Consider the following 23259-nt stretch of genomic DNA (forward strand, 5'->3'; position numbering starts at 1 on the left):
CCTAGCAAATAGTGAATAATATTAGCTAAGAAGCAGAACAAACAAAGGACAACCTTGCTTTTTGCTAAGATAAGCTTGGTCAGCAAGAAGCCAGGTGGAAATTATAATTGGTGGCTTTATCTCAAAGTTGCAAACAGACCAAAGGAATGAAAGGGGCCCTGTTTCTTCTGTAGAAGAGGTGCCTTCCTACACACCAGCCTTGAGTTTATGGAAGAGGTTCAAACATGTCAGTATGAGATATGATATCCTCCTTCTCACAGATGTACACCTCTCCTCCAAGCCATTGCCAGTGCCTGCCTTAGAAACACAAATGAACAACTAAAAGACTATCCTTATTGCTATATACTTTACATTTGTCCTTTTGCTTTAACTCCTAGGTGTGTACCTGTCGGACAATCAGGGGAGCTACTTCATTCCTATGGATCCCAAATCAGAATTCAACATATATATTTTATACTAACACACTCTATGTATTGTTTAAAGGAAAACACCTGTGTACTAATTAAGTGTCATGTGTTAACCTGAAACCATGGGCGAAAACATTATGTAATCTTTGACTATTGGCTACTGTGCTTATCTTGTCTTGCTGTTGGACCTATCCAGGGGTCTGGGACTGCCTACCCCATCATTTCCCTCCGCCCATGGAAAATCCATATCATCTATTGTAATCAATTGTTTGGCAGTGTCTCTGAGCCTAATAAGCAAGGTGACACTCCACCAGTGCTGTGCGTAATAAACCCATGTGCTTGATTCTACATGGTGTCCATATTTTGTTCCTTCACTGATAATGTAGGGTTACGAGATAAGGTGGTTCAGAGATACCAAATAGACTTACAGTGTAGTGAATTTCTTTTAAACAGTGACTTATATTTCCTCATTAATTACAAGCTTTTAAAAAAATTCCTACTGCTGTAATATGTTCCTAAAGAAAATTGTCAACTGAAGTTATTACAAAATAATTTAAAGCACTAGTATTCTTCTGTACAGTGATTCATGCAGTACATTAACATCTTTGGTTTTCCGTACAATTCATAAGTATCCAAAACAGCATGGGAAGTTCTGGTATTTAACTCATCAGTTACATCTGAAATTTAAGAGGTGTTTATCTAAGTTGTGGCTTTCCAAGGAATTTCTTTATTTTTTCTGAAGTTTGAATTTATATAATCATCTTGATTCTCCTATGGTACTTAAAACATGGTATCTGAGTGCCTCCCATGGTTACAGTCTCTTGACCTCTACACCACTGGCTCCATGTCTGTGGAATTTGGTGAAGTTTAGTGCTCACATCCTAGATGTAGGGTTGCCAGGTGTCTGGTTTTCTACCAAAACGCTCGGTTGAAAAAGGACCCTGGGGGCTCTGGACAGCACCGCTGACCAGTCTGTTAAAGGTCCGGTTGGTGGCGCGGTGGGGCTAAGGCAGGCTCTTGCCTGTTCTGGCCCTGCACAGCTCCCAGAAGTGGCCAGCATGTCCCTGCGGCCCGTAGGTCCAGGGGCAATCAGGGAAGCTCCACACACTGCCCTGCGCCCTCAGTGCCTGCTCCGCAGCTCCCATTGGCCAGGAACCGTGACCAATGGGAGCTGCGGGGGGCAGCACCTGGGGGTGCAAGCAGTGCACCCCGCACAGAGCCACCTGGCCATGCCTCCGCCTAGGGGGCAAACATGCTGGCCACTTCCAGGAGCAGCGCGGAGCTAGGGCAGACCCTAGCCACACTGCACTGCCGATCAGGAGCTGCCTGAGGCAAGCTCTGCGCAGCCAGAGCCCACACCCTGAATCCTCTGCCCTAGGTCGGAACCCCCTCGCGCACCCAAACTGCCTCCCAGACCCTGCACCCCAACCTTCTGCCCCAGGTCGGAACCCCCACCCTCACCCAAACTCCCTCCCAGAGCCCACACTCCCTCCTGCACCCCAATCCTCTACCCCAGCCCTAAGCCCCCTCCCGGAGCCTGCACCCCCTCCCACACCCAAACCCCCTGCCACAGCCCTGAGGCCCCTCCTGCACCCCAAACTGCTCATTCCCAGCCCCACCCCAGAGCCCACACCCCCATCTGGATCCCGCACCGCTACCCCAGCCCAAAGCCCGCTCCCACACCCTGAACCCCTCATGTTTGGTCCCACTCTGGAGCCCTCACCCCCTCCCGCATTTCAGCCCCCTGCAGCAGCCCAGTGAAAGTGAGTGAGGGTGGGGGAGAGCAAGTGATGGAGAGAGGGGGGCTGGAGTGAGTAGGGGTGGGGCCTCAGAGAAGAGACAGGGTGAAGTTGTTCAGTTTTGTGCCATTAGAAAGTTGGCAACCCTAGCTAGAAGGAAGAAAGTGGTGGAAGAGCTGCAAGGGGACCGTCACAGGTTTTGTCTGTCTCGCTGTTCCCCCAGTTAGTCCTTCATGTCCGTTGTAACAGCAGCATTAAGAGATCCTTAACTTTCACTTAACTATGATCTTCTAGGATTGAAATGGTGGTTCTACTGGCATGTATCAAACCATGTCCTTTGAGAAAACCGCTAGTTAGTTTCTCAAATTAAACCTTCTGATGAGACTTCCAAAAACCACTAGTGCAAAACACAGACGTGACACTTATATTGGCATGGGAGGCAAAGAATAAACAAACAGGAACCTGTAGGCAATTTTTATTGACCAACTCAATTAAAATGAGCATATTGAGGGGGGAAAACAGCTAAAAATAAGATTCAGTCAATTATTATCTGATAAAGGGGAAAAATACTTGTATCTATGATCTTAGTTTTTGTTTTGTTTCCATTGTGCTATGTATAAAGGTGACCATTAATACATTTTGTAAAATCTGTGAAAAGCTTTTTAAAAATGTTCTTCTTCAGTATTCACAAATTGTTTCTGTTTGTGCACTCTAGAACTATAAATTATCTGAATTAGAAAATAGGAATGTAGTTGTTAATTTTTGTTCTATGTCTCTGGGAAATGCACTCAGCAATCCAGACAATATTTCTGCTTTCTTGTTCCTTCAGCTTGACATAAGCGTAGAACACTCCAAAATGGAACTGGTTATTGAAGGCAAGCACATTCATTTTTACCTAAGGAAAAACATTAAATCAGAACTATCTTTAAAATGATGCATTAAAGAAGAATAGGATTCTTAAGCACTTTACAAACTTAACTAACTATAACGAGGGATCTGCCCACTAAAAGCATGATCAAAATGCAGCAATGTCTGGTTTAATTGTGGCAACTCTTTAACAGATCACAGAAACATCATCCAAGAATTTAGGGCAGGAAATAAATGCCGTCTCCTATGGATATTGCGGAGGAAATTTCAGTAAATGGTTTATAATTGCTTGAGATGGAATTTGGCCAGACCATGAGATTTTAAACCTGCAATCGCACACTTTCAAAGGGTGCCCTGGCATTTGTTTTACTTAGAAAGTGAAGCCCTCTGTTTTGTCTCCTCCAAATATGCCAATTATAACAGTGCAGTGTGTCCTAACACAATGTTGGGTTATTGGGTCAGTACAGACTCAGAAGAAATAGCACTATCTACTGAATGACCACCACCACTCCCTGTCACAGATGAGTAAAATTGTTTTGATAGTAATACATTTAGAGGTGGAACGTCTTACCTCATGTTCAAAAAATGCATCTTCCAGTGTCTTTTCTCCCATACCATTTCCTACCCCTTCAAACATAGCCTTGTATTCCTAGAAGTACAAACCATCACCAATGAGAAATAATATGTTAATTCATCCTATTTATCAAAATCAAACAAACTTTCTCTACATTAAGTAAACTTTCTGTAAATAGGAACCCATGCAGACTGTACTTGGTTGTCTAGAATGCATGGACCATGCAAATATGCACTGAAGGAGAAAAATAGTGGCATTTGCCCTTGCTTGTCCTCCCCTTTTCCCTCTGAACTTCACAATTTAAATGAGAGAACTGTAAGGGGTTTGCTATTGCATGAGTACAACTACCCCATTTACTTCAGGACTTCTTCAGTGACTTAGAAACACATTTTCAGAAAGGCAGCCTCCATCTTGTGAATGCAGGTCAAATAGCTAGAAGCACAAAAATCATGCTTGCATTCACAGTTCGTTTAGCAGATGCAAAATATGAGTCCAATCTGTATGTATTAATTTGTGATGCAACTTGTGTTGCAGAAGGGAGGCTGAACCACAAAATTCACTACAAGGATCTGATAGAACCCTATCTCCCCGCATGCTTTTTTTTTTTTTTTTTGTGAAAGGAGGGCACCAATTTAGCACATCTGGTGAAGATGCATTACATCGACAGGAGAGCGTCTTCTGCTGACATAGCACAGTGTAGACACCGATCAAGACTGCTGCAAGTAGCATTTGCTTAGTCTCTGTTGCTTCACCCTCCTCACAGAGAACGTTTGTGTGTGCATGTGTGACATGCCTCTCCAGTGGTAGTGCAACTTGTGTAGGAGCCATGCTGCCAGTGGACAGGGAGGTCCTATGGGGGCTTGGACCCCTTTTCTGTAAATCCCTATGATCTGTAGGTTTGGAAGAATACAGCCTGCACTTTCATGGCTGCCTAAACCCCTCTTCCCTGAGGTAACAACTGAGAAGCAGTGGTGCCAATTAGGTGAGGGCTCCAGATGCGGAGGCAGCCCCACACACCAAGGTTTTTGCACTTACTCAAAGTACCATGGGCTGTGGAACTGGAGATGGATATCCCAATCACTTTTAAGCAGTCATCCTGTGCTAAATCAGTACAGCTGCGGCCGGAGCAGTCTGGAGCATCACTCCAGCTGAGTGGTCACAACACCAGTGAAATTTGTCCCCACCACTGCTCTGTTCAAACGGAGGGGCGACTGGGCTAAATGATGTGGCAGCCCGGCACATGGGGAGCTTGTTTCTGTACAGAGTGCAGAAGAATCCACTGAGAACTTGACTGCTGGTGGTACTGGCTCATGCACTGTGCAGGTAAAAGAGAGGGGAAACTCTCCGGCTGAGGGAGGCCTGGGTCCCAGGGTCCCTACAGGATGGGGGTGGATAAGTGGGGACCAGAACTACCTTGGGACGAGGGGGAACCATAATCTGCCAAGAAATGTCAGACTTGTCTTCACTGCCAAAAAATGAACCTGAGTTTCTTGGGACCTTTGTGGTATGGGAACAGTTTTGCTTGTAGGAAGGTATGATTTGGCCCTACTTTCATGTCTCTGTGATGGGCACTTGTACTACACTAATGTAATAACTTCAATGTTCTCAATTTCCTGTACTGAAAGCCTTTGATTCAATATACTGTCATTTTGGATCCTTTGAATTTGATACTTGTGTTGGATACTTGACTTTTTAAAAAATGTTTTCATCTTGTAGTGCAGGGCTTTTCTTGGCAGCCAACATCCTGGAATATTGAAAGACATTTGAAACATCTTACATACAGCATAGTAATCTGCCACACACTTCACTTGCTCATAGTCCTCTGCATTGGCCAGGAGGTGTAAGCCTTCTGGATAAAGTTTTCCACAAGTTGGATATAGTTTCCCTCTGTCGTCTTTACTCAGCTCCGTGCCAAATGAATTAATGGTGATGATAAAGGCACGTCGGTCTGCTTCAAACTTAATTCATAAAACAAAACAGGTAACAGACTTAATTAGATGTCTTGATTCTAAAAAACAGCATAATAATGAGTGCTAGTGTTTAATGCCATGAGTAGTCCCATTAAATTCTAACAGGACTACTCAAATCAGTAAGTGCTATACTTGGTAGAAAGTGTTTGCAAGAAGTAGGCCCTATGATTTTTGATATTACGTATTGGATGACTGCTCTATGTCATCTCAAAAGCTTGTCTCTCTCCCCAACAGAAATTCATCCAATAAAAGATATAACCTCGCCCCCCTTGTCTCTCTAACGAGAAATTAAGAAAGTTAAGCTTTCATTCTATGACTCTTGCACTGACGTCTCATCCCAACCACTGCCCACTCCCTCATTTCCCTACTTCTTGCTTCTCAAAACATTTAATTCTGCAGACTACTGGGAAATCTCTTCCCTTCCCCCCTTGTAAATTTAAGTAACATTGCTCAACTCATTTAAACAAAAAACAAAAAAAAAGAGATCAAAAGTAGACCGCATTTATTTCAGTAACTTCAGGTCTCTGGAGAGCTGCTATTGAGATTAAAGGTGAAATGGAAAAGTTTAAAAATAATTGCTACATCTACAGAGGACTTAAAACAGCAGATAAGGACGTAGCAGAGGTGAACTGAAACATTTTGCCTGCCAAGTTCTAGCCTCCAGGTTTTTGTGTTTTCTCTGCACTAAATGATTACTAACACCTAAAGCAGAGGGCTATATTTCTTCTGACAGGTTTAGATGTCAGTTCTATCTACTGCTGCAGGGAAAACTGTAAAATTCATGCCAACATATAGGCCTTGTTTTGTTCCTCTGCACAAGAGAAAATTTCACTTATCACCCTGAGGGATTTAATTCATATTTGAAAGATAAGTGAAAGTTTAAATGATCTTTAAGTTTACCAATTCTTTTACTGACTTGGGACCAAAATAGCTTTTTCTCCTTTCTTCTTTTTTTAAAGCACAGTACCTTTTTAAAAAAATTTATGGCTCAGCTAATTACTGGGGCTTGCTTGAGAATTATCCAGATCAAAATACAGCCAGCATGAGCAGAATTTAGGCAGTGTGAAGTGCTTCTGAGTGTGTGAACTTTCAGAATGCTTTGGTGAGCAGAGAATTACAGTTTTCTATTGAGCAATATAATTTGTTTACATTTTAGCAGTTGCAACATTGTTTTGCAAATTTAAGAACAGATTTACATTCTTAGATCCTGAGCATATGGACTAGAACAAGTTCTAACAGTGACCTGATTGCATTGGCATGACTTCAGCATAGGGAAAGAGAATAAACAATGGGGAAATGATTAGAAAATAAGTGTGCATGAAAAGATTTCTGGTTAATAAAGTAATAGAGCCAAATCCTACTTGCCTTACTAATGTGAGTAGGCACATCAACTCCAGTAGGTCTACTTTCATAAGTAGAGAAAGCAGGAGGATTTGACCTATAATGTCGGTATAGGGTGACGTTTAGCCATTATATCTATAGTATTTTGAGGACAATGTACATTTAAATTATATTTAAATATGGTAACTTTTTTAGTTTTGGGAATGATCGTGCAACCCTTTCTTATGGTTATAGTTCCATTGACTGCAGGATGGCTGCACGCTTGAGTAAGGTTTGCAGGATGAGACCTGAGCATATGTATGAAAGTACGGTATAAATGGCAACAACTTCTTCGTCCGTATAATTAAACTTCTTTATTAGCTGTCTTTATAAAAAGACAGACGTTTCAACACATATCCTTAGATCAGTTTAATGTTATGGGAGCTAATGCTTCTATAAAGAACTCTACACTGATAGCCGGCTGATCTATACGCAAAAATGCTTAGCATGGGCATACTCTTGTTCCCACTGAAGTCACTGGTAAAACTCCCATTGACTTCAACTAGAGCTGGTCGAGAATTTTGTATCTGAATTATTTTCTCATGGAAAATGCTATTTCTGCAAAATGGAAACTTTCCACAGGAAAATCTCGTTTGTGCAGAAAGTGGAAATGAAATATTTTATTTCGGATCAGACCAACCCAAATAGGAATATTTTGTTTTTTATTCTGTTGTTTCATTCTGAATCAGTTCAATAAAACATTAAATTGCATTTCCATATCAACTCATAGGCCTCCATTCTCTCCAATAGTCTGAGCTCCCTGGAGGACTACATCTCCCATAATGACAGGTTTCAGAGTAGCAGCTGTGTTAATCTGTATTCACAAAAAGAAAAGGAGGACTTGTGGCACCTTAGAGACTAACCAATTTATTTGACAATAAGCTTTCGTGAGCTACAGCTCACTTCATCAGATGCATAATGCTGTAGCTCACGAAGCTTATGCTCAAATAAATTGGTTAGTTTCTAAGGTGCCACAAGTACTCCATCTCCCACAATGCAACACAGATTTCACTCTAACCAAGCTCTGTATGGCACATCATGGGAGATGTAGGCCAGTCTCCCTGCCTGGCCTACCATAGATGAAAATGGGGGCATCAAGCTTCTGAGATGCCTTATGGGAGTTGTAATGTAGTATAATGGGAAATGCAGTTGAAAATTATTTTAAACAAAGCACTTTGCTTCATTACAACAAATGAAACATTTCAGTTTTGTGAATGTCAAACTGTTTCATTTGAAAACTGTCAAAACAAAATATTTCAACATTTCTGAATCAGTTATTTTGGAATTTCTGTTCACAGAAAAATTCAAAATTTCTACTATGTGCCAATTTGGGGTGAAAACAAATGTGTTGAAATGTCCGGATTTCCTGCAGGATGGAAATTTCAAAAGTCACTCAGTTCTGACTTGGAGCATTAACTTCAAGGGGAGCAGAATTAGACCAACAGTAAGCACTTTTGAAAATCAAACCTCTACGACACTGTATTTCTGCCAGTTAATACTCTTTAAAAATCAGTGATTTGAGACCTTCAATATCAAGACCTAATTTCAGGGAGAAAGGTGTTAGAAAAATCTAAATCAGCTTTTTCCCTTCCTTATACCAAGTGTATTAACAAATGTAAGAGATCTCCGATACTACTGCACAGGTTGGTAACTCTTCTACTGTGGCAGTTATAGAAAAATACTAACTGAAGCTGACTCCTCTCTTGAAATGGAATGGCTACTTTTGTAAGTAATTGTTGAATTTGGACCTGAAACAAGTGTTTTCATCAGATTCTAGTAAACCAGTTGTCACTCAGAGAAAAGTTGAATGTCAGGCAAAGTAGTTTCACAAATTGGGAAAAGAAGGAAGGAGCAGGAAAAGCACTTTAAATAATTGAGCTAAAAAAGCCTCATGGAATACTTAGCTGCGTAAGGTCTGCACTCTTCTTACCTCAAGAACAGGGCACATTATTTCTGCTGTGGTGCCTCCTTGTTTTTCACAGAACTTATAAAAAGCCTCGAGATAAGACTAGGAGAAAAGAAGGAGAAAAAGACACATTTTATATAGAACTTCATTAAGGCCCCAGTCCAGCAAAGCACATAAGCATGTGGGTATTCCAGTTGAAATTGATGGGACTACTTACTTACTTAAAGGTAAGCATGCGTTTAAATGCTTTACTAGATTGAGCCTGAAAAATTAAAATGTCTTCCTCTTAAAATGTTAGTAATGTCTAAAGGATGTAATGGACAAATACTGCACTCTCCCTGCTCTCCAAAGAGGGTGCTGAAGGCCTCTGGACTCCAGATCCAGTGAGCTGCCACTGCACAGGAAGCAAATGGCTGAGGGAAACTCAGCAGTCCAATGCAGAGGAGGGGTTTGGGGACAGGTGCTACAGCTGTGAGTCTGTAACTAGGAGGATACATGAGCTAATCTCTGCCCCATGCCTCTCAAAACCCTGAGTTAGGTCACATCAGCCAACAAAGCTACAGCGGCTTGAGGCTGTACAGCACATCCACTGCCACTGTGACCTGGTGAGGAGTCTCACTCCAATTGCCTTGGAACTTTCTCAGCACATGATCTGTTTAGTGAAACCCCTGTGTGCCCGAGAAGTAAACTTTGTGTTAGTAAATATTTTTCTGAATTACATGCTGTTTTTTCTATGATCACCTCTAAGGGCATTGTTACTATTAAGTTGTGGAAAGACGTTTGCTACAACATCACAGAATCTTATTAAAGGAAGCAGTCTCTAGCTCCACATAATAAACAGCTAACCATAAATGGAGGCAACCTATTGAGAATCTGTCTGTGGGGTTCCATGATGGACCCAGGACAATACCATCTGGAGGAAGGGCTAAACAATTCATTGATAAAATTCAGAGCTGACACTAATCTGAAGGCAGGGAATGCGGAAATTTTTAATAATTTAGAAGATATTGAATGATCCCCCAATAATTTGGAGGAGTGAGAAGAGAGGGATATAAAGAGATTTAACAAGGATAATTTAACAAGCATTGCACATAGGATATAAAAATTAAAGCTATATGTTATAAGAAATGAGTGGCTGGACAGTAGTAATATGGGAGAATAAAAACCCTGGGTGCAATTGTTGATGGAAATGTAAATCTAAATGGTAATAATGCACTGAATATTTAAAAAGCAAATGCAGACTTGGGAGGTATAAATAATACTTGCAAGACCAAATGAATAGTTTTTCCCTTTCGCACTATTACAGGAATATTGCATACAATTTGGGGCATCAGCTGTGAAAGGAAGAAAGAATATAGCTGAACAAATAGGATACTAAAAGGTTTGAAGAGACTGGATTAGGACGAAAATTTATGGGAATGAAATATGTATAGTCTGGAAATAGCCTGTGATATGATATGGTCCTATGTACTAATTAATATTTGTAAAGCACTTAGAAGATGTAAATCACTATGCTACAGTATCACTGCATGCTATAGTAAACATCCAATGAGTGCAGAATGAGATACTACAAAGAAGAAATTGTTCTCACAAGCTGCTGTAGCAATGCTACAGACTAGAAAAAGCAGGATTAAAATTAAGCAAAACACTTAGTTTAAATGTAGAGCTGGTTGAAAAAATTAACACACTTCATCAATTTTTCCCTTTTGTCAACATTCAAAAATGTACACTAAAACTTCAAAATTTGAAAAAATTCAATCAACTCTACTGATCATAGACAATGTCAATAATGAACTCTACTAAATGGAATTTAAAGTGGTAGAATCGAAGTAATTAGAAATCTTCAAGTTATTTACCTTTTGCAAATAAGAGAAAGGTTAGTCATGCCAAAAATTGTGGGAGTCTAGAAAACGTACTATGGATGTCTTAAGATCCAACAATGCTGTGATTTTGGTTGACAACTTAAAATGACTTTTAGTTAATCGTAAGCAAATGGATTAAGACACTAGTTTACACCCACAGCATTTTCATTTTAAAAAATAGAACATGATGATAGTTCTCAAATTCCAGATGTTCTATCATTTTCTTGTGATTTTTTTTGACTTTTATAGGAAGTTCACAGTATAGTATTCTAAGAAGCATTTACCTTGTACAGTTTGTTTCGCATTATTTCAATGTTCATTTCATCCAAGTCATTTTCAGACAAGCAGTCTTGAAAGAAAGGAGCTGAAAGCAGAAATTGTTAAATTACAGAATAAATTCCTATGGAGATATGTGAGTATCCCTGACCAGTAGCAATCTACAAACTCTGTGGTAGCGATCAAGAAGTTGTGGTTTCAATAAAAGGTAATTTGAGGGGAAAGTGGGAGGAGAAACAGAAAGGTAAATATGTGAAATCCTCTTAATTTTTCTCTATATGCTGGGATTCTGCTGCAAGGGAAATCAATCTAGCTGTCAGTGCCCAAATCTCCAGAGAGCATCAGATGGGAATGCCTAACAGAGTAATTATTTTAAGGCCCTAACCTACTCCCTAAAACTTAGCACAAGTAGTTGGGCTGGGCTTTGGGGAGATTTCCAGAGTGGAATGAAGAGAAGAATCTTCCTTCCCAGGTCATGGAGCTGCTCTGCAGAGGGTACTCCAGCCCAATTGGTGGTGTAGCCTCCCTTCCCTAGCCATACCTCTTCCGTGTGTGTTTTTGTATATGGGGAAGGACCAGAGGCTCCATATAACAAAGGCTCCTCCAGCCCCAATCTTTCCCCAGTCCATCCCTGCTCTAGCTCCTTTACACAGGGAATGCCTACAGAGTGGAGCTCAACATAGCAAGCACATAGGGTGCACACAAAATCCTATCCCACTTTCTACAGTTGAATAACTTAAAATTACTGTAAGTGTAACTAACAAAGCTATGCCAATTGTTCACCATATTCTTTTGCTTGTATATTGTATCCACAACCTCATTCCTTGGTCTGTTTTATCTTTCTGATTGTAAACCATTCAATGCAGGGATCGGCTCTTTCTGTGTTTGCACTGTGCCAAGCACAATGGGTGCCCACACGCAGCTGGGGCTTTTGGGCACTGCCATAAAATAAATATTTAATAATAATAACTGGTGCCATTACCAGGGACCTTGGCGCCTAAAGAGGCATGGGCAGGAGTTTGTCCTAAATGATTCATTTATGGAAACAGCTGTTGGCATATGTTTACAGTACACTTTTGAAATAAGAATTCAACCATTATCAGAGTCCCTTGATATTTCTGAAAGTAAGCTATAAAAATTTGATCTAGAGTAGCATATTTTCTATATGTGACTTCTATTCAGGTTAAATAAAAATTGTTAATCAACTGTCTTATTTTAAAATTGTTTTGTGAAATGCACAAAATACCACTTCAAAACTGCATCTTGTCCTGCAATTCACTTGCCAATTACTCATAGGTTAAATTATCAAATCATATAATATCTGGTGAAACAACTGCTGGTGTGTTCTGAAATGAAATTATCAGGAATATGTGAAGAGGAGCTTCTGCAGACAGATCATTAAATTTTCATACCTAATGGTGTGTCAACCAAAATTGCATTGAATAGCTCTGCAGGGTTTGGGGCAATGCTGACTGCTTCCATTTGCTCAAAACTGCCCAAAGGGTGGCACTTGGGAACAAGTTCAGCTATGGGTCGCTGATGCAGTGTACCAGTTATCAACAGAATCACGTTGTCAATCATATAGCTGTACCTGAGTTTGAAAAAAAGGTTACAAAACAACATTATTTATTTCTTAAATATATATATAAAAAACCCTACAGACCATAAACCACCAAAGTACTTGCTCTGTTTTCATCTATTCAAATATCAACATCTCACAGACAGAAAAATGGCTGCTAGATAACCTTAATTTTGAACGCTGGTGTTGCTTTGACATATAAGTGCTTTTGGACTTGTTCTAAAGAAAGGAGTAAGTATGAATGTATGGTAAGTCTTCTTATGCAGCATTGCAGCCTCAGGATGTGATTCTGATTTAAGATCTACTAATATATTGCATCAAAAGTACATCTGATGAACTAGAAGCTGTTGCTGTTTGGGGATACTGCTGTTTCCCATGGGGAACATCAGGATAACTGCAAGTATCTAATGTGCCTGTATTCAAAGTTCCTCTAGAACCACTTCTGCTGATGGAGTTATTCTTCTAAGTGAGCTATCATGACTGGTGGACACTATAACTACAGAGCTCAGGGGAAGATCCTGGCCTCCTGCAGATCCCTCAGCATCCTTGAGACCAGCCCCATGGCTATAGGGATCCTCACAGAGATTTCTTCCCTCTTAGCAGTCTTCTGTGGGTTTACCATGAGAGTGAATGATCTGGACCTTTTCAGTAACTCTGAAATTGAAATGCAAAACCTATCACTCATGGACATCATGTTGCTATGACCCTGAGGAACTTTGGGGCTGTAACACATGTGGACGAAATAGATTTCCATAGTGTTTTACCTGTGACATTTAAAGAATGGATATTACTTTTCAGTTTTGTTTTGCTGATTCTGAATTTCCTAGGCAAATTTTGAAAGGAGATTAAAGGATTTTGGACATGTAGCTTAGTGAAGTGAAAGGTATGTGACGTACTACGAAAGTACTATCCCTACTGCAAAACACCACAGTGTATGCTGATGGGGGAGGGGAATGTGTGCATGCAAAACTGTGAAATAAAAACAGCAATAATTTTTGAATGAAATTCTGTGAAATAAGAATTGTGAATTTTGCATGATTCTAGTGCATAACTGTCCTAGTGCAGTCTTTCAGAATCACCATGTTTATTAGTCCATGCACAAAATTAACTCAGCCATCTTTATGATGATACTGAGGAAAAAATTAATGATACTTTACTTTTGTGTCAGGAAAAAATATTACTACCCCAAACTAAGCTGGGAAGTAAAGTCTTGCAAGTTTGTCACAGTCACCATGTATTAAAAGATAAGATAAGAATGTGTACTGAAGTGTTTACTACAGAGAAGAGTAAAGCATCCAAACCAACATAAATCAGGTCTATGTTCTCTCAGTAATATGTTGTTAAAGTCAAGACCAGATCAAATAGCACTTAGATCTTTCAAAAATAAAGCTACTAGGATCTAAACAACTCACTAAAGACCACAGAAATTCATATTTAGATTGCCACCTTGAAACAAGATGCAGAGTTTGCTATCTGGATGGAAATATAGAGTATGTACTCTGCATTAGAACTCCTATCTTCTATATCATGAGTTTCTTCATCTTGTCCAAAAAATCCAAACCCTAATTTAAAAACAATTATCTTTTGAAAAATGTAAATTTCTCCTCCCCATCTCACCTCCTCCACGCCAAACAAGTAATACAACTTTGAAACTGTTAGTCCATGATGTAACAAATAAGAATAGACTTTTATTTAGGTTTCTAAACACTGAGTTACACTTTTTAAAAATGGTACAGTATTAAATAAATTTCACTTATTGGCCAGCTGTGTGTAAATTGCGAGAACAAGAAATTTACCCTGACTTACTTTGAATAATGTGGCAATTGAAATGAAGAGGTAACTTAACTTACGTGATAAAGTTCAGAAACGTGGCAAGTGGCTCAAAGGCATGGTTTCTAAAGTATTGAAATTCTGTGAGTAATTTGTCTTTCAGTTTGTCATCAATGGTGGAAATGGTGAGAGGGCCAGTTTCATTGGCCAAGAAGTTGCCATAGTCTGTGGTCTGTAGATGTAACTTCAAGTCTACAAATAGATTCAGAAGAGACCATGAGGATAAACTGTCACAACACTAGAAATAGAACCAACTGGAATAACTTTACATATTTCGGTGTTTTTACCCTATATTTCCATATTAAGACTTGATCATCTTCCAGTGAAGTCAAAGGGAATTTTGTCATTATCTTCATTTAGAGCAAGTGCAGGGCTAGCACAGATTTGCACCTTCCTTTCCTAACCAGGCTTTTTTACATATTATAGGAGATGACAAATTGTACGTAGCTCCTCAGAGGTTGTATTAGGGCAGGGCTGCCGTAATCTCCACAGAGTCCCACCAGTGATACTGCAGTGGTGATGGGGTGAAACAGCACATTCTCCCACCTGCTCTATCTCACCTCTTCCCCAGTCAGCTTTATTCACTACCCACATCCTAAGCGTGCTGTTGCACCACTGTAACCTGCCTCCAGTTGACTTTCTGTCCCCAGAGCTCCTGATTTATGTGGGTAGAAGCTGGGATAAATCAGGAGTGAATCTGGCCCTATAACTTTATTAGAGAATTCTTCCATTGTTCAGATTGATTATTTACATCTCTAGGAGGACTATGGTCTTATATATATGAAGATATATCAGCACTCAGATGTATACTTGTAATGGTACTGCTTAGCCCAGAAACAGGCTCCAGCCAAGTTCTGTACTGCACAGCTCAAGAAAAGTCACTCTTATGCTCTTCTGACATTTGGGCCCTGACATTTGGACTTTTCTAACTTCTACTGTTAGCAACTCCAAAGGGCTATTCTAGAAGCTGGGTCATAGACATAGGAAAATCCTGTCCATGCTTCCTGCACTGGGAGGGTCTGTGGAAGTCACTACAGAAACCCTATGCCACCAAAGGATTCCCAATATGAGTTCCCTTAACTATTGTCCCCTGGCTTTATGACCATTTTCCAATACTGATGGTAGAACAAGGGATTTGGATTTATTTTTAGTATTCAGACCTGTTCAGCATTCATTCCCTTTAAAAAAAAAAGCCACTGACATATTCTAAAATAATAGCTTCATATGCTCTAGTGGCACTATTGTAAGTGATAGAGTTTGGGATAATATGTTTTTTGTGATTCACAATTATTACATTTACAAATGAATTCCGAAGTGGCGGTTAGCAAAAAGTAGTAGACTTGCTATAGTGCCTTAATAACAAAGCCTTTCTGAATACTGTACAAATGTTCTGTTGCGCTCAGTAACATACACAGAGTAACCACCACCAGACTGGGCCCATTATAGTGATCACATTCAACACACTCCTTTTGTCAAACTAACTCACTCCAGTTAGTACCTTGCGTCTGCTAGTGTTTCTCTAGGTCTTCCTGCACCAGACTGAATGCTGCCAGTATAAACTAATTCCTTATGAAGGAAATCATGTTAAACAAGTCTTTACAATATTAAACACAAGATTCCGTTGACAAAACATTTGTAAAGGTTATGTCCTTTCAAGCACATAGACCATGGAGTCAGATAACTGGAAGTATCCAGAGTGGTGCAGTACAGGTTTCTTTTCTAACTGAAAAAATACTCAGCTTAATCTCGCTAGATCAAGGAAAAATATAAGCATGATAAAACAATCCGACATAAATATAATTATGCTTAAAAACAAGTCTAAATATATTAAAAATCTTTTTATACTCACCCATATTTTGTATCACATACCTACATTTTCTATGAAGATGAAAAGTGATAATTTAGCTTTCTTTTTTTTTTTAAATATATCAAACTAATATGTAGAGGTTAGAGTAATTACTGCGTCATCAGAGAGGAATAGGAGTCAAGCTTCCTGTGATCTATTTCCATCTTTGCCACTGACTCATTTGCCTTGATTTACTCCTCACAAATGCACTCCTAGCATCTTGGGATACAGCCACTCTACATTGTATTCCACTGAATGCATCCGATGAAGTGAGCTGTAGCTCACGAAAGCTTATGCTCAAATAAATTTGTTAGTCTCTAAGGTGCCACTAGTACTCCTTTTCTTTTTGCGAATACAGACTAACATGGCTGCTACTCTGAAACCAGCCACTCTGAAGGGGCCTTCCTCTCTGGAGTGAGGTGGCTAGTCAACCCATACTGCATAATCCAGACACCAGTCTCAAGTATCAAGCTCTGCAAAGAGCTGTTAACATACTCCCCTGATAAGATCATCAGAATACGTATTGTATGCAGTGTTGTTGTAGCCATGTTAGTCCCAGGATATTAAAGAGACAAGGTGGGTGAAATAATATTTTTTATTGGACCAACTTCTGGTGGTGAGAGAGACAAGCTTTTGAGCTTACACAGAGCTCTTCAGGTCTGGGAAACTAAGAAGTATCAGTGCTAAATACAAGGTTTGAACAGAATGTTTAGCATAAGTAATTATCACATATTTCAAGGTGAAGTGGCCTCTTAACACCCCATCAGTCACGGGGAGGAAAGGGGAGGGGAGAAGCTGCTGAGGGAGTTGTTAGTGGGTTACAGATTGCTGCAATAAACCATAAATCCAGTGTTTCTAATTAGTCCATGATTTTTGGTGTCTAGCAAAGTTATGAATGTAAGCTCTCAGGCTTGTCTTTTGGAAGTGTTGTGAAGGTTTCCTTTGAGGAGCAGGACTGATAGGTCAGATATAGAGTCATCACTTTTGCTACAAGTGTTCGCCCACAGGTGATAGGGTGTTTTTGGCTTTGACTACACTAGAGACCTAATAGCAGCACAGCTGTACTGCTGCAGCTGCACCACTGTGAGGTCTCCCGTGTAGCCGCTCTACGTCAACAGCAGAGAGCTCTCCTGTCAGCATAATTAAACCACCCCAATGAGTGGCGGTAGCTATGCTGGTGGGAGAGTGTCTCCTGCTGACATAGCACTGTCCACAGGGGCATTGCTGTCAGTGAAACTTACGTCTGTCTGGGTTTTTTTTTACCACATCCCGACCAACAAGTTCTACTGACAAAAGTACTAGTGTAGACATAGTCTTTGTCTTCTATCATTTTCCTGTAAGAGTTCATTAAAGAGTGTAGTGATTGTCTGGTTTCTCCCACATCATTGCTATTGGAGCATTTAGTGCATTGAATGAGGTACATCACAGGTTGTGACAAGGATGGTTAGGACTCATGAATTGTCAAAGGTGTGTTGTGGTGGGAGGGTGTTGCAGTGAAGATATGTTTGCAGGTTTTGCATCTGTTGTTCTGGCAGGGTTTGGTGCTGCTTTTGAGGTAGTGTGTTCTGGTCTATGGGGAGCTTGCTTCTGATGATTAGCTTGGAGAGGTAAGGGAATTGTTTGAAGGGCAGAAAGACTTTTTTCAGGATGGGGTCCCTGTCAAGTAATGGTTGTAGTTGTAGAATATGTATTGAGCTAACTGGGAAAAAAAATTCCACCTGTGACCAGCTTGTATTATCTGCCCCATCACTGCTGACTGAGTTTGGCCTCATCACACATGCCAAAGATGAAGAAACTCTGAAAAATTATTAAAGTAACAAACCTATTAAATAGATCCCTGCTTCTCTTGCTGGTAAAAGCCAGAGAACAGTAGCTATGCCCACTACTAGTGGAAATAGTGACTCCTTCAGAGAAGCACATTAACCAAATTACTTGAAAAAATTACATCGTTCATCCAATCCTCAAGAAGCCAACGCTTGACCCTGAGGAGCTCTCCACTATTGTCCAGTCTCCAACTTCCAGTTCCTGGTCAAAATAATTGAGCAAGTAGTAACCACCAAGCTCCAACAACACGTGACATCAGCCAACATCTTTGTTGCCTCACAATCAATATTCAGACTGGGGAGAGCAAGGAGACTGCTCTCACAACATTAAAAGACTGTCTCCTCATGGCCATGGACACAAGGTAAGATCTCAGTGCCCATACTGCTGGACATCCCTTCAGCTTTGACACAGTGGACTCAAAGTATTACTAATACACCTACATGATATAACAGGAGTATATGGCCCATCACTACAGAGACTCCAATCATTCCACTCCAGCAGAACTGAGAGTGGTGATGAGTAACTGCTCCTTCTTCTAAAACCCCTCACTTGCAGGATCCCATGGGAACCTACATCATTTATTCCTTTCAGTATCTACATGAGACCGTTGGGGGAGAGAGAGAGGGAGATGCCATGCCTTTAGCTGCCAATAAGTTTCTACCATAAGTGATGCTCACAGTTCAAACACCTGTTTTTATTTTCATACCTCTTGCAACCTCCCACCTCCCCCCAAAAACCTGTGCCTCAAGCAGAGTTTAACCCCCTAAAGAAAGAAGTGTCAGACTCCACGAAGTCCACAAGGGACTTTGCTATTGCTATTGATTTTTATGCTGAAGGCACTCATATGCTATGGTGACGGTCAGCAGTATAAAACTCTAAGATAGCTAGGGACAGCAAAGGCAGTAGCATTTCCCTCCTATGGAGGTCTACCTTCAGCTGCAGCTGGGACTCCATCGAAGAGGATTCCCTGGGAACTGCTCCCAAAAAGCACTGAATCAGCCCATCTGTTTATCTTCTGTATTTTATATTGCCCCCATTACTGTAGCATCTGAGCACCTCACACTCTTGAATGTGTTTGTTGTCCCAACTCCCTTGTGAGATCGGAAAGTGCTATTATCCCTATTTTACAGATGGGGAACTGAGGTACATACTGAGTGATATGCTCAAGGTCACACAGGAAGTCTGTGGTGGAGCAAGAAATTGAACCAGGTCTCCTGAGTCCTAGGATAGCAATCTAACCACTGAAACACCCTTCATCTCTCTACCATATCTCCCAGTGCTTTGTCCCTGCATCACGCCTTATGGACATCATCTAGCTCTGGCTGGACTTTCCACTGCTAGGGTCACAGCCTATATTGGGACAGGATAAATTACTTAGAGGACCTACTCTCACTGATGTTAATGGTAGCAGAATTGGGCCTCTAATTCTTCTGTGACTTAGCTACCTACCTATGAAATAAGAAATTAGTATTATCCTCTTTGCACATAGGTGTTATGAGGGTAAAATATTGAGGGTGAGACCCTCGCCAATGTGCCAGCTCCTAACTTTGTGTAAAAGGGCCAGAATGGCATAAGGGGACCCTAAAAGCCCCAGCTGAGGCTGGAAGAGGATTTCCCTCAGCACAGGTACTGTGGAGACAACCATAAGGCTTCCTTTCAATAACCCCATCACAGGTCCTGATGTATGGACTGTGTTGTGGGCAGGGAAGCAGTACACTGATGCAGAGATTCCTGGCTGTGTGGCAGCCCCTCAAAAATTGCAGTAACTTAGACAGGAGGCCTCTCCTGCACTTGGAGCAGCCCATGACCCCCCAATATTAGCCCCTTCTCCCTCTGGGCTGAGTATTCACTGCCACTCTTGACTCATCCTAAGATTTTCAAGGAAGTGCAAAGTTCTAACCTACAGTCTTGTAGTTATTATTATTAGGATATAGTGCATGTAAATCAGGGGTGGGCAAAATACGGCCGGCGGGCCGGATCCAGCCCATCTAACATTTCTGTCCAGCCCGCCAGGTTCTTTGGCTGCCCCCTCGCAATCTCTGGGCCACTAAAAGTTCCGCAGTGCAGCGGGGCACTCAGGCAGGCTGCCTGCCTGCCGTGGCCCCACGCCACTCCCGGAAGTGACTGGCTACTGCTGGCATGTCTCTGCGTGCCCCTGGCTGGGGGGAAGGGGGAGACAGCTCTGCGCACTGCACCCCGCCCCCAGCACCATCCTCACAGCTGCCATTGGCCGGAAACCAGCGAATGGGAACTGTGGGGGTGGTGCTTGCAGGCGCAGGCAGCGCACAGAGACCTGCTACCCCCCTCCCCACAAGGGGCACGCAGAGACTGCCAGCAGCAGCTGGCTGTAGCTGCTTCCAGGAGGGGACACAGTAGGCAAGTAAGCAGTCTGTCTGAGCCCTGCTGCACCGCCGGCCAGGAGCCACCTGTGGTACGTGCCTCCCGGCCAGAGCCTCCACCTCGCACCACCTCCTGCACCCCAATCCCCTTCCCCAGGTCAGAACCCCCTCCTGCAACCTCCCAGACCCTGCACCGCAACCCCCTGCCCCAACCCAGAGCCCTCTCCTGCACCAAACTTCCTCCCAGACCCCACACCTCCTCCATTAATATAGTAGAAATGTGCGGCCTGTGACGATTTACCAAAATTCATGGAGTGGCGAAAATTATTGCCCACCCCTAATGTAAATAGTAATGGGTGTAATTCTGACACTCTGGTTTTGGTTGTCACTGTTAAATTTGGGGTATATGAGGGAATCTAATGTATTTTTTTTTAACTGCCAAATGCTACAAAGGAAGAAAACACTGAAGAGTTAAATGGGGAGAATACAATTATATAAAAGCCCATGACAGAAGGGGGATTGCTACAGACTACGGCTCTAATGTGTGTGGATTCTAAAGTAAAGTTAAGATTAGGAAGCAAGATTTAAAAAAAAAAAAAACCTCATTAGAATTAATTTATACTGCAAAGCTCATTTAGAGAAGGATCTTGGCTTCTTACACTTATCAGTCTGTAAAACATCATGAACACATACAGCACTTTTGAAAGGCAAATACATTTTTAACAATTGTTTTCTCTTTAACAATATCTTAATTTTTAAATGAACTAGAATTTCTATAGTGTTGTTTCTGTTTTTCCAGAACCCCATTAAGTATTTTCTTGAATGATCACTTTTTGAAAAGATGGGTTATTTTTTTAAATGTATGAAAAATAAGATTTTTCTCAAAGTGAGGAATTTCTTCACTCTTTGAGAAAACAGCTATGGAGCTAATTTATACTCTGAGGAGACTCAGGGAACATCACCTGTTTGTCTCCTGGAGAGCACAGAAGACATAAAGGAAGAAAGAGCACTGGGTTTAATAACTCAGTCACTCTCAGTTATTTCTCTCAGCATTTTGAAGTAGAGCTTGTACATTCATTGAGCAGGAGATATTTGTTTCATGGAAATTACCTGCTGTAGCAGGAATATATCTGTAGAATTGATAAGTTCCTTAGGCCATATTCACTAGTACAGAAAGGTTACAGGAACTGGTCACACTTCCAGGCTATTGTAAGATCCACTAGTCCAGCCTTGTAAGGAGGGAGGGATGAGTGTTGTGGGCAAGTTTCAGCTTCCTATCGATTCTGCTACCATCACTGCAGAAGCAAAGCTGCTAATTTTCCAGACACAATGAACTTGCATTTCTAGTCATTATGCTGATAATTTTACCTAATACAATTCCTAAGTGTAAAAGATTTTGGTTAAATAATTGCTGTTATTACTCTCAGATACAGAAGAAAGCCTGTGTTCATTTACTTGCAAAAGAAGTTTTCTGCTTGTAAGTTGTTTTTTCAGAAATGCCTGGAGAAGGATCATCTCCTTATCTATTCTCCCAACTCTGCATGATCTAGTCTGTGGCCAGTCTGACCCGCAGAAAAGCTGCTTTGGAAACAACTACATGTTCCCGTCTCCTCTGCAACAAAGTCACCTTCACAAAAGCCTTTCTTTGTTTAATAGTAATACAACTTTATCTCCCTAAAACCCAGTTTTTCCCCCTTTAAGTGGAAAGTCTCTTAATGATCTAAAAACCAGGCAGTAACACAGTCCTAAATCCTATGGGAAAATCCTATGGATTTAGTACCAAATGATAAGCTTTTTCCAGGTTTTTGTGAACCATCCTATACAGATATATAATTCTGTGTAGTATGATGAAAAAATTGTAAGTAGGGTATCAATCCCTTTGAAAATTTCAGCCTATAGATTCATTGAGTAACTTCTATAGAACCATATTGACTTCACTCCTATTAAATAGGATGAGGAGTAATGGTCTCAAGTTGCAGTGGGGGAGGTTTAGGTTGGATATTTGGAAAAACTTTTTCACTAGGAGGGTGGTGAAACACTGGAATGCGTTACCTAGGGAGGTGGTGGAATCTCCTTCCTTAGAAGTTTTTAAGGTCAGGCTTGACAAAGCCCTGGCTGGGATGATTTTGCTGGGGACTGGTCCTGCTTTGAGCAGGGGGTTGGACTAGATGACCTCCTGAGGTCCCTTCCAACCCTGATATTCTATGATTCTATGATTCTAAATTCTCTAGGACGTTTCCAAAAGGGAAAAACACGATTACTACTTGCTTTCAATTACATTATCCCTTATCATCTTTCTTTTTCTCACCTTTCTCTTTTTTAACTTTCATCAGTGATCTAGCCAACAGTATTTGTCTCTCGATAAGGTAAACGAACAGACTCACCTTCCAGTGTTTCACACTGCACTAGGTTGATGTAGTCTGCATTTGTCAAGATCCCAGCTTTAAAACCTCGGACCAGCCCCTCCAGGTAGCCGTGGTCCACATTGAAGTAAAACTCTGAGTACCCCAGCATGGTGATGAAGAGGGCTTAATCTCTGTGCTGTTTTGTGGAAGTGACAGCCTTGAGTACTAAGTCTTGTGCTTCTCTTTTGAAGGTGATGACGAATAGTCACTAATTTCCAGTCAGCTCGTGGTTGGGTTTTACTGACTTGTTTCTTCCTGTTTATTGCTCCCAGTGTAGTTTGGCTACACTTTGCTTGATGCTTACAAAACACCAGCTAATCAGCCAGACAACATATCTAACTCCTTCCTGTCAGAATCAGAGCTGGGATCTGCTATGGGCTAAGGAGAGACAGAAGAAGGGGCAAAGGATTTAACCACTTTTTACATAAAGTGATTTGGAGCTGGACTTAGAATGT

At 41.1% G+C, this 23259-nt stretch overlaps 1 protein-coding gene across 2 annotated transcripts; it reads right to left on the reverse strand.

Annotated features, from left to right (window-relative positions):
* Positions 1-2605: 2605 nt before the first annotated feature.
* On the reverse strand, positions 2606-23026 carry ATP6V0D2 (ATPase H+ transporting V0 subunit d2). 2 transcript variants are annotated; one of them, XM_007052918.4, is made up of 8 exons: positions 22784-23025; positions 14411-14582; positions 12394-12572; positions 10990-11069; positions 8868-8945; positions 5369-5545; positions 3585-3662; positions 2606-3041 (listed from the first exon to the last, which is right to left on the reverse strand). In XM_007052918.4, exons 1-8 carry the CDS (start codon positions 22911-22913, stop codon positions 2880-2882), a joined length of 1056 nt encoding a protein of 351 aa, XP_007052980.1. In that variant the 5' UTR covers positions 22914-23025; the 3' UTR covers positions 2606-2879. The 2 variants fall into 2 exon arrangements, with proteins under 2 accessions (XP_007052980.1, XP_027674564.1); XM_027818763.3 differs by lacking the exon at positions 5369-5545 and having other exon boundaries at positions 22784-23026.
* Positions 23027-23259: the final 233 nt, after the last annotated feature.

This window comes from Chelonia mydas, chromosome 2 (genome assembly GCF_015237465.2).
Source record: "Chelonia mydas isolate rCheMyd1 chromosome 2, rCheMyd1.pri.v2, whole genome shotgun sequence".
Lineage (NCBI taxonomy): Eukaryota > Metazoa > Chordata > Testudines > Cheloniidae > Chelonia > Chelonia mydas.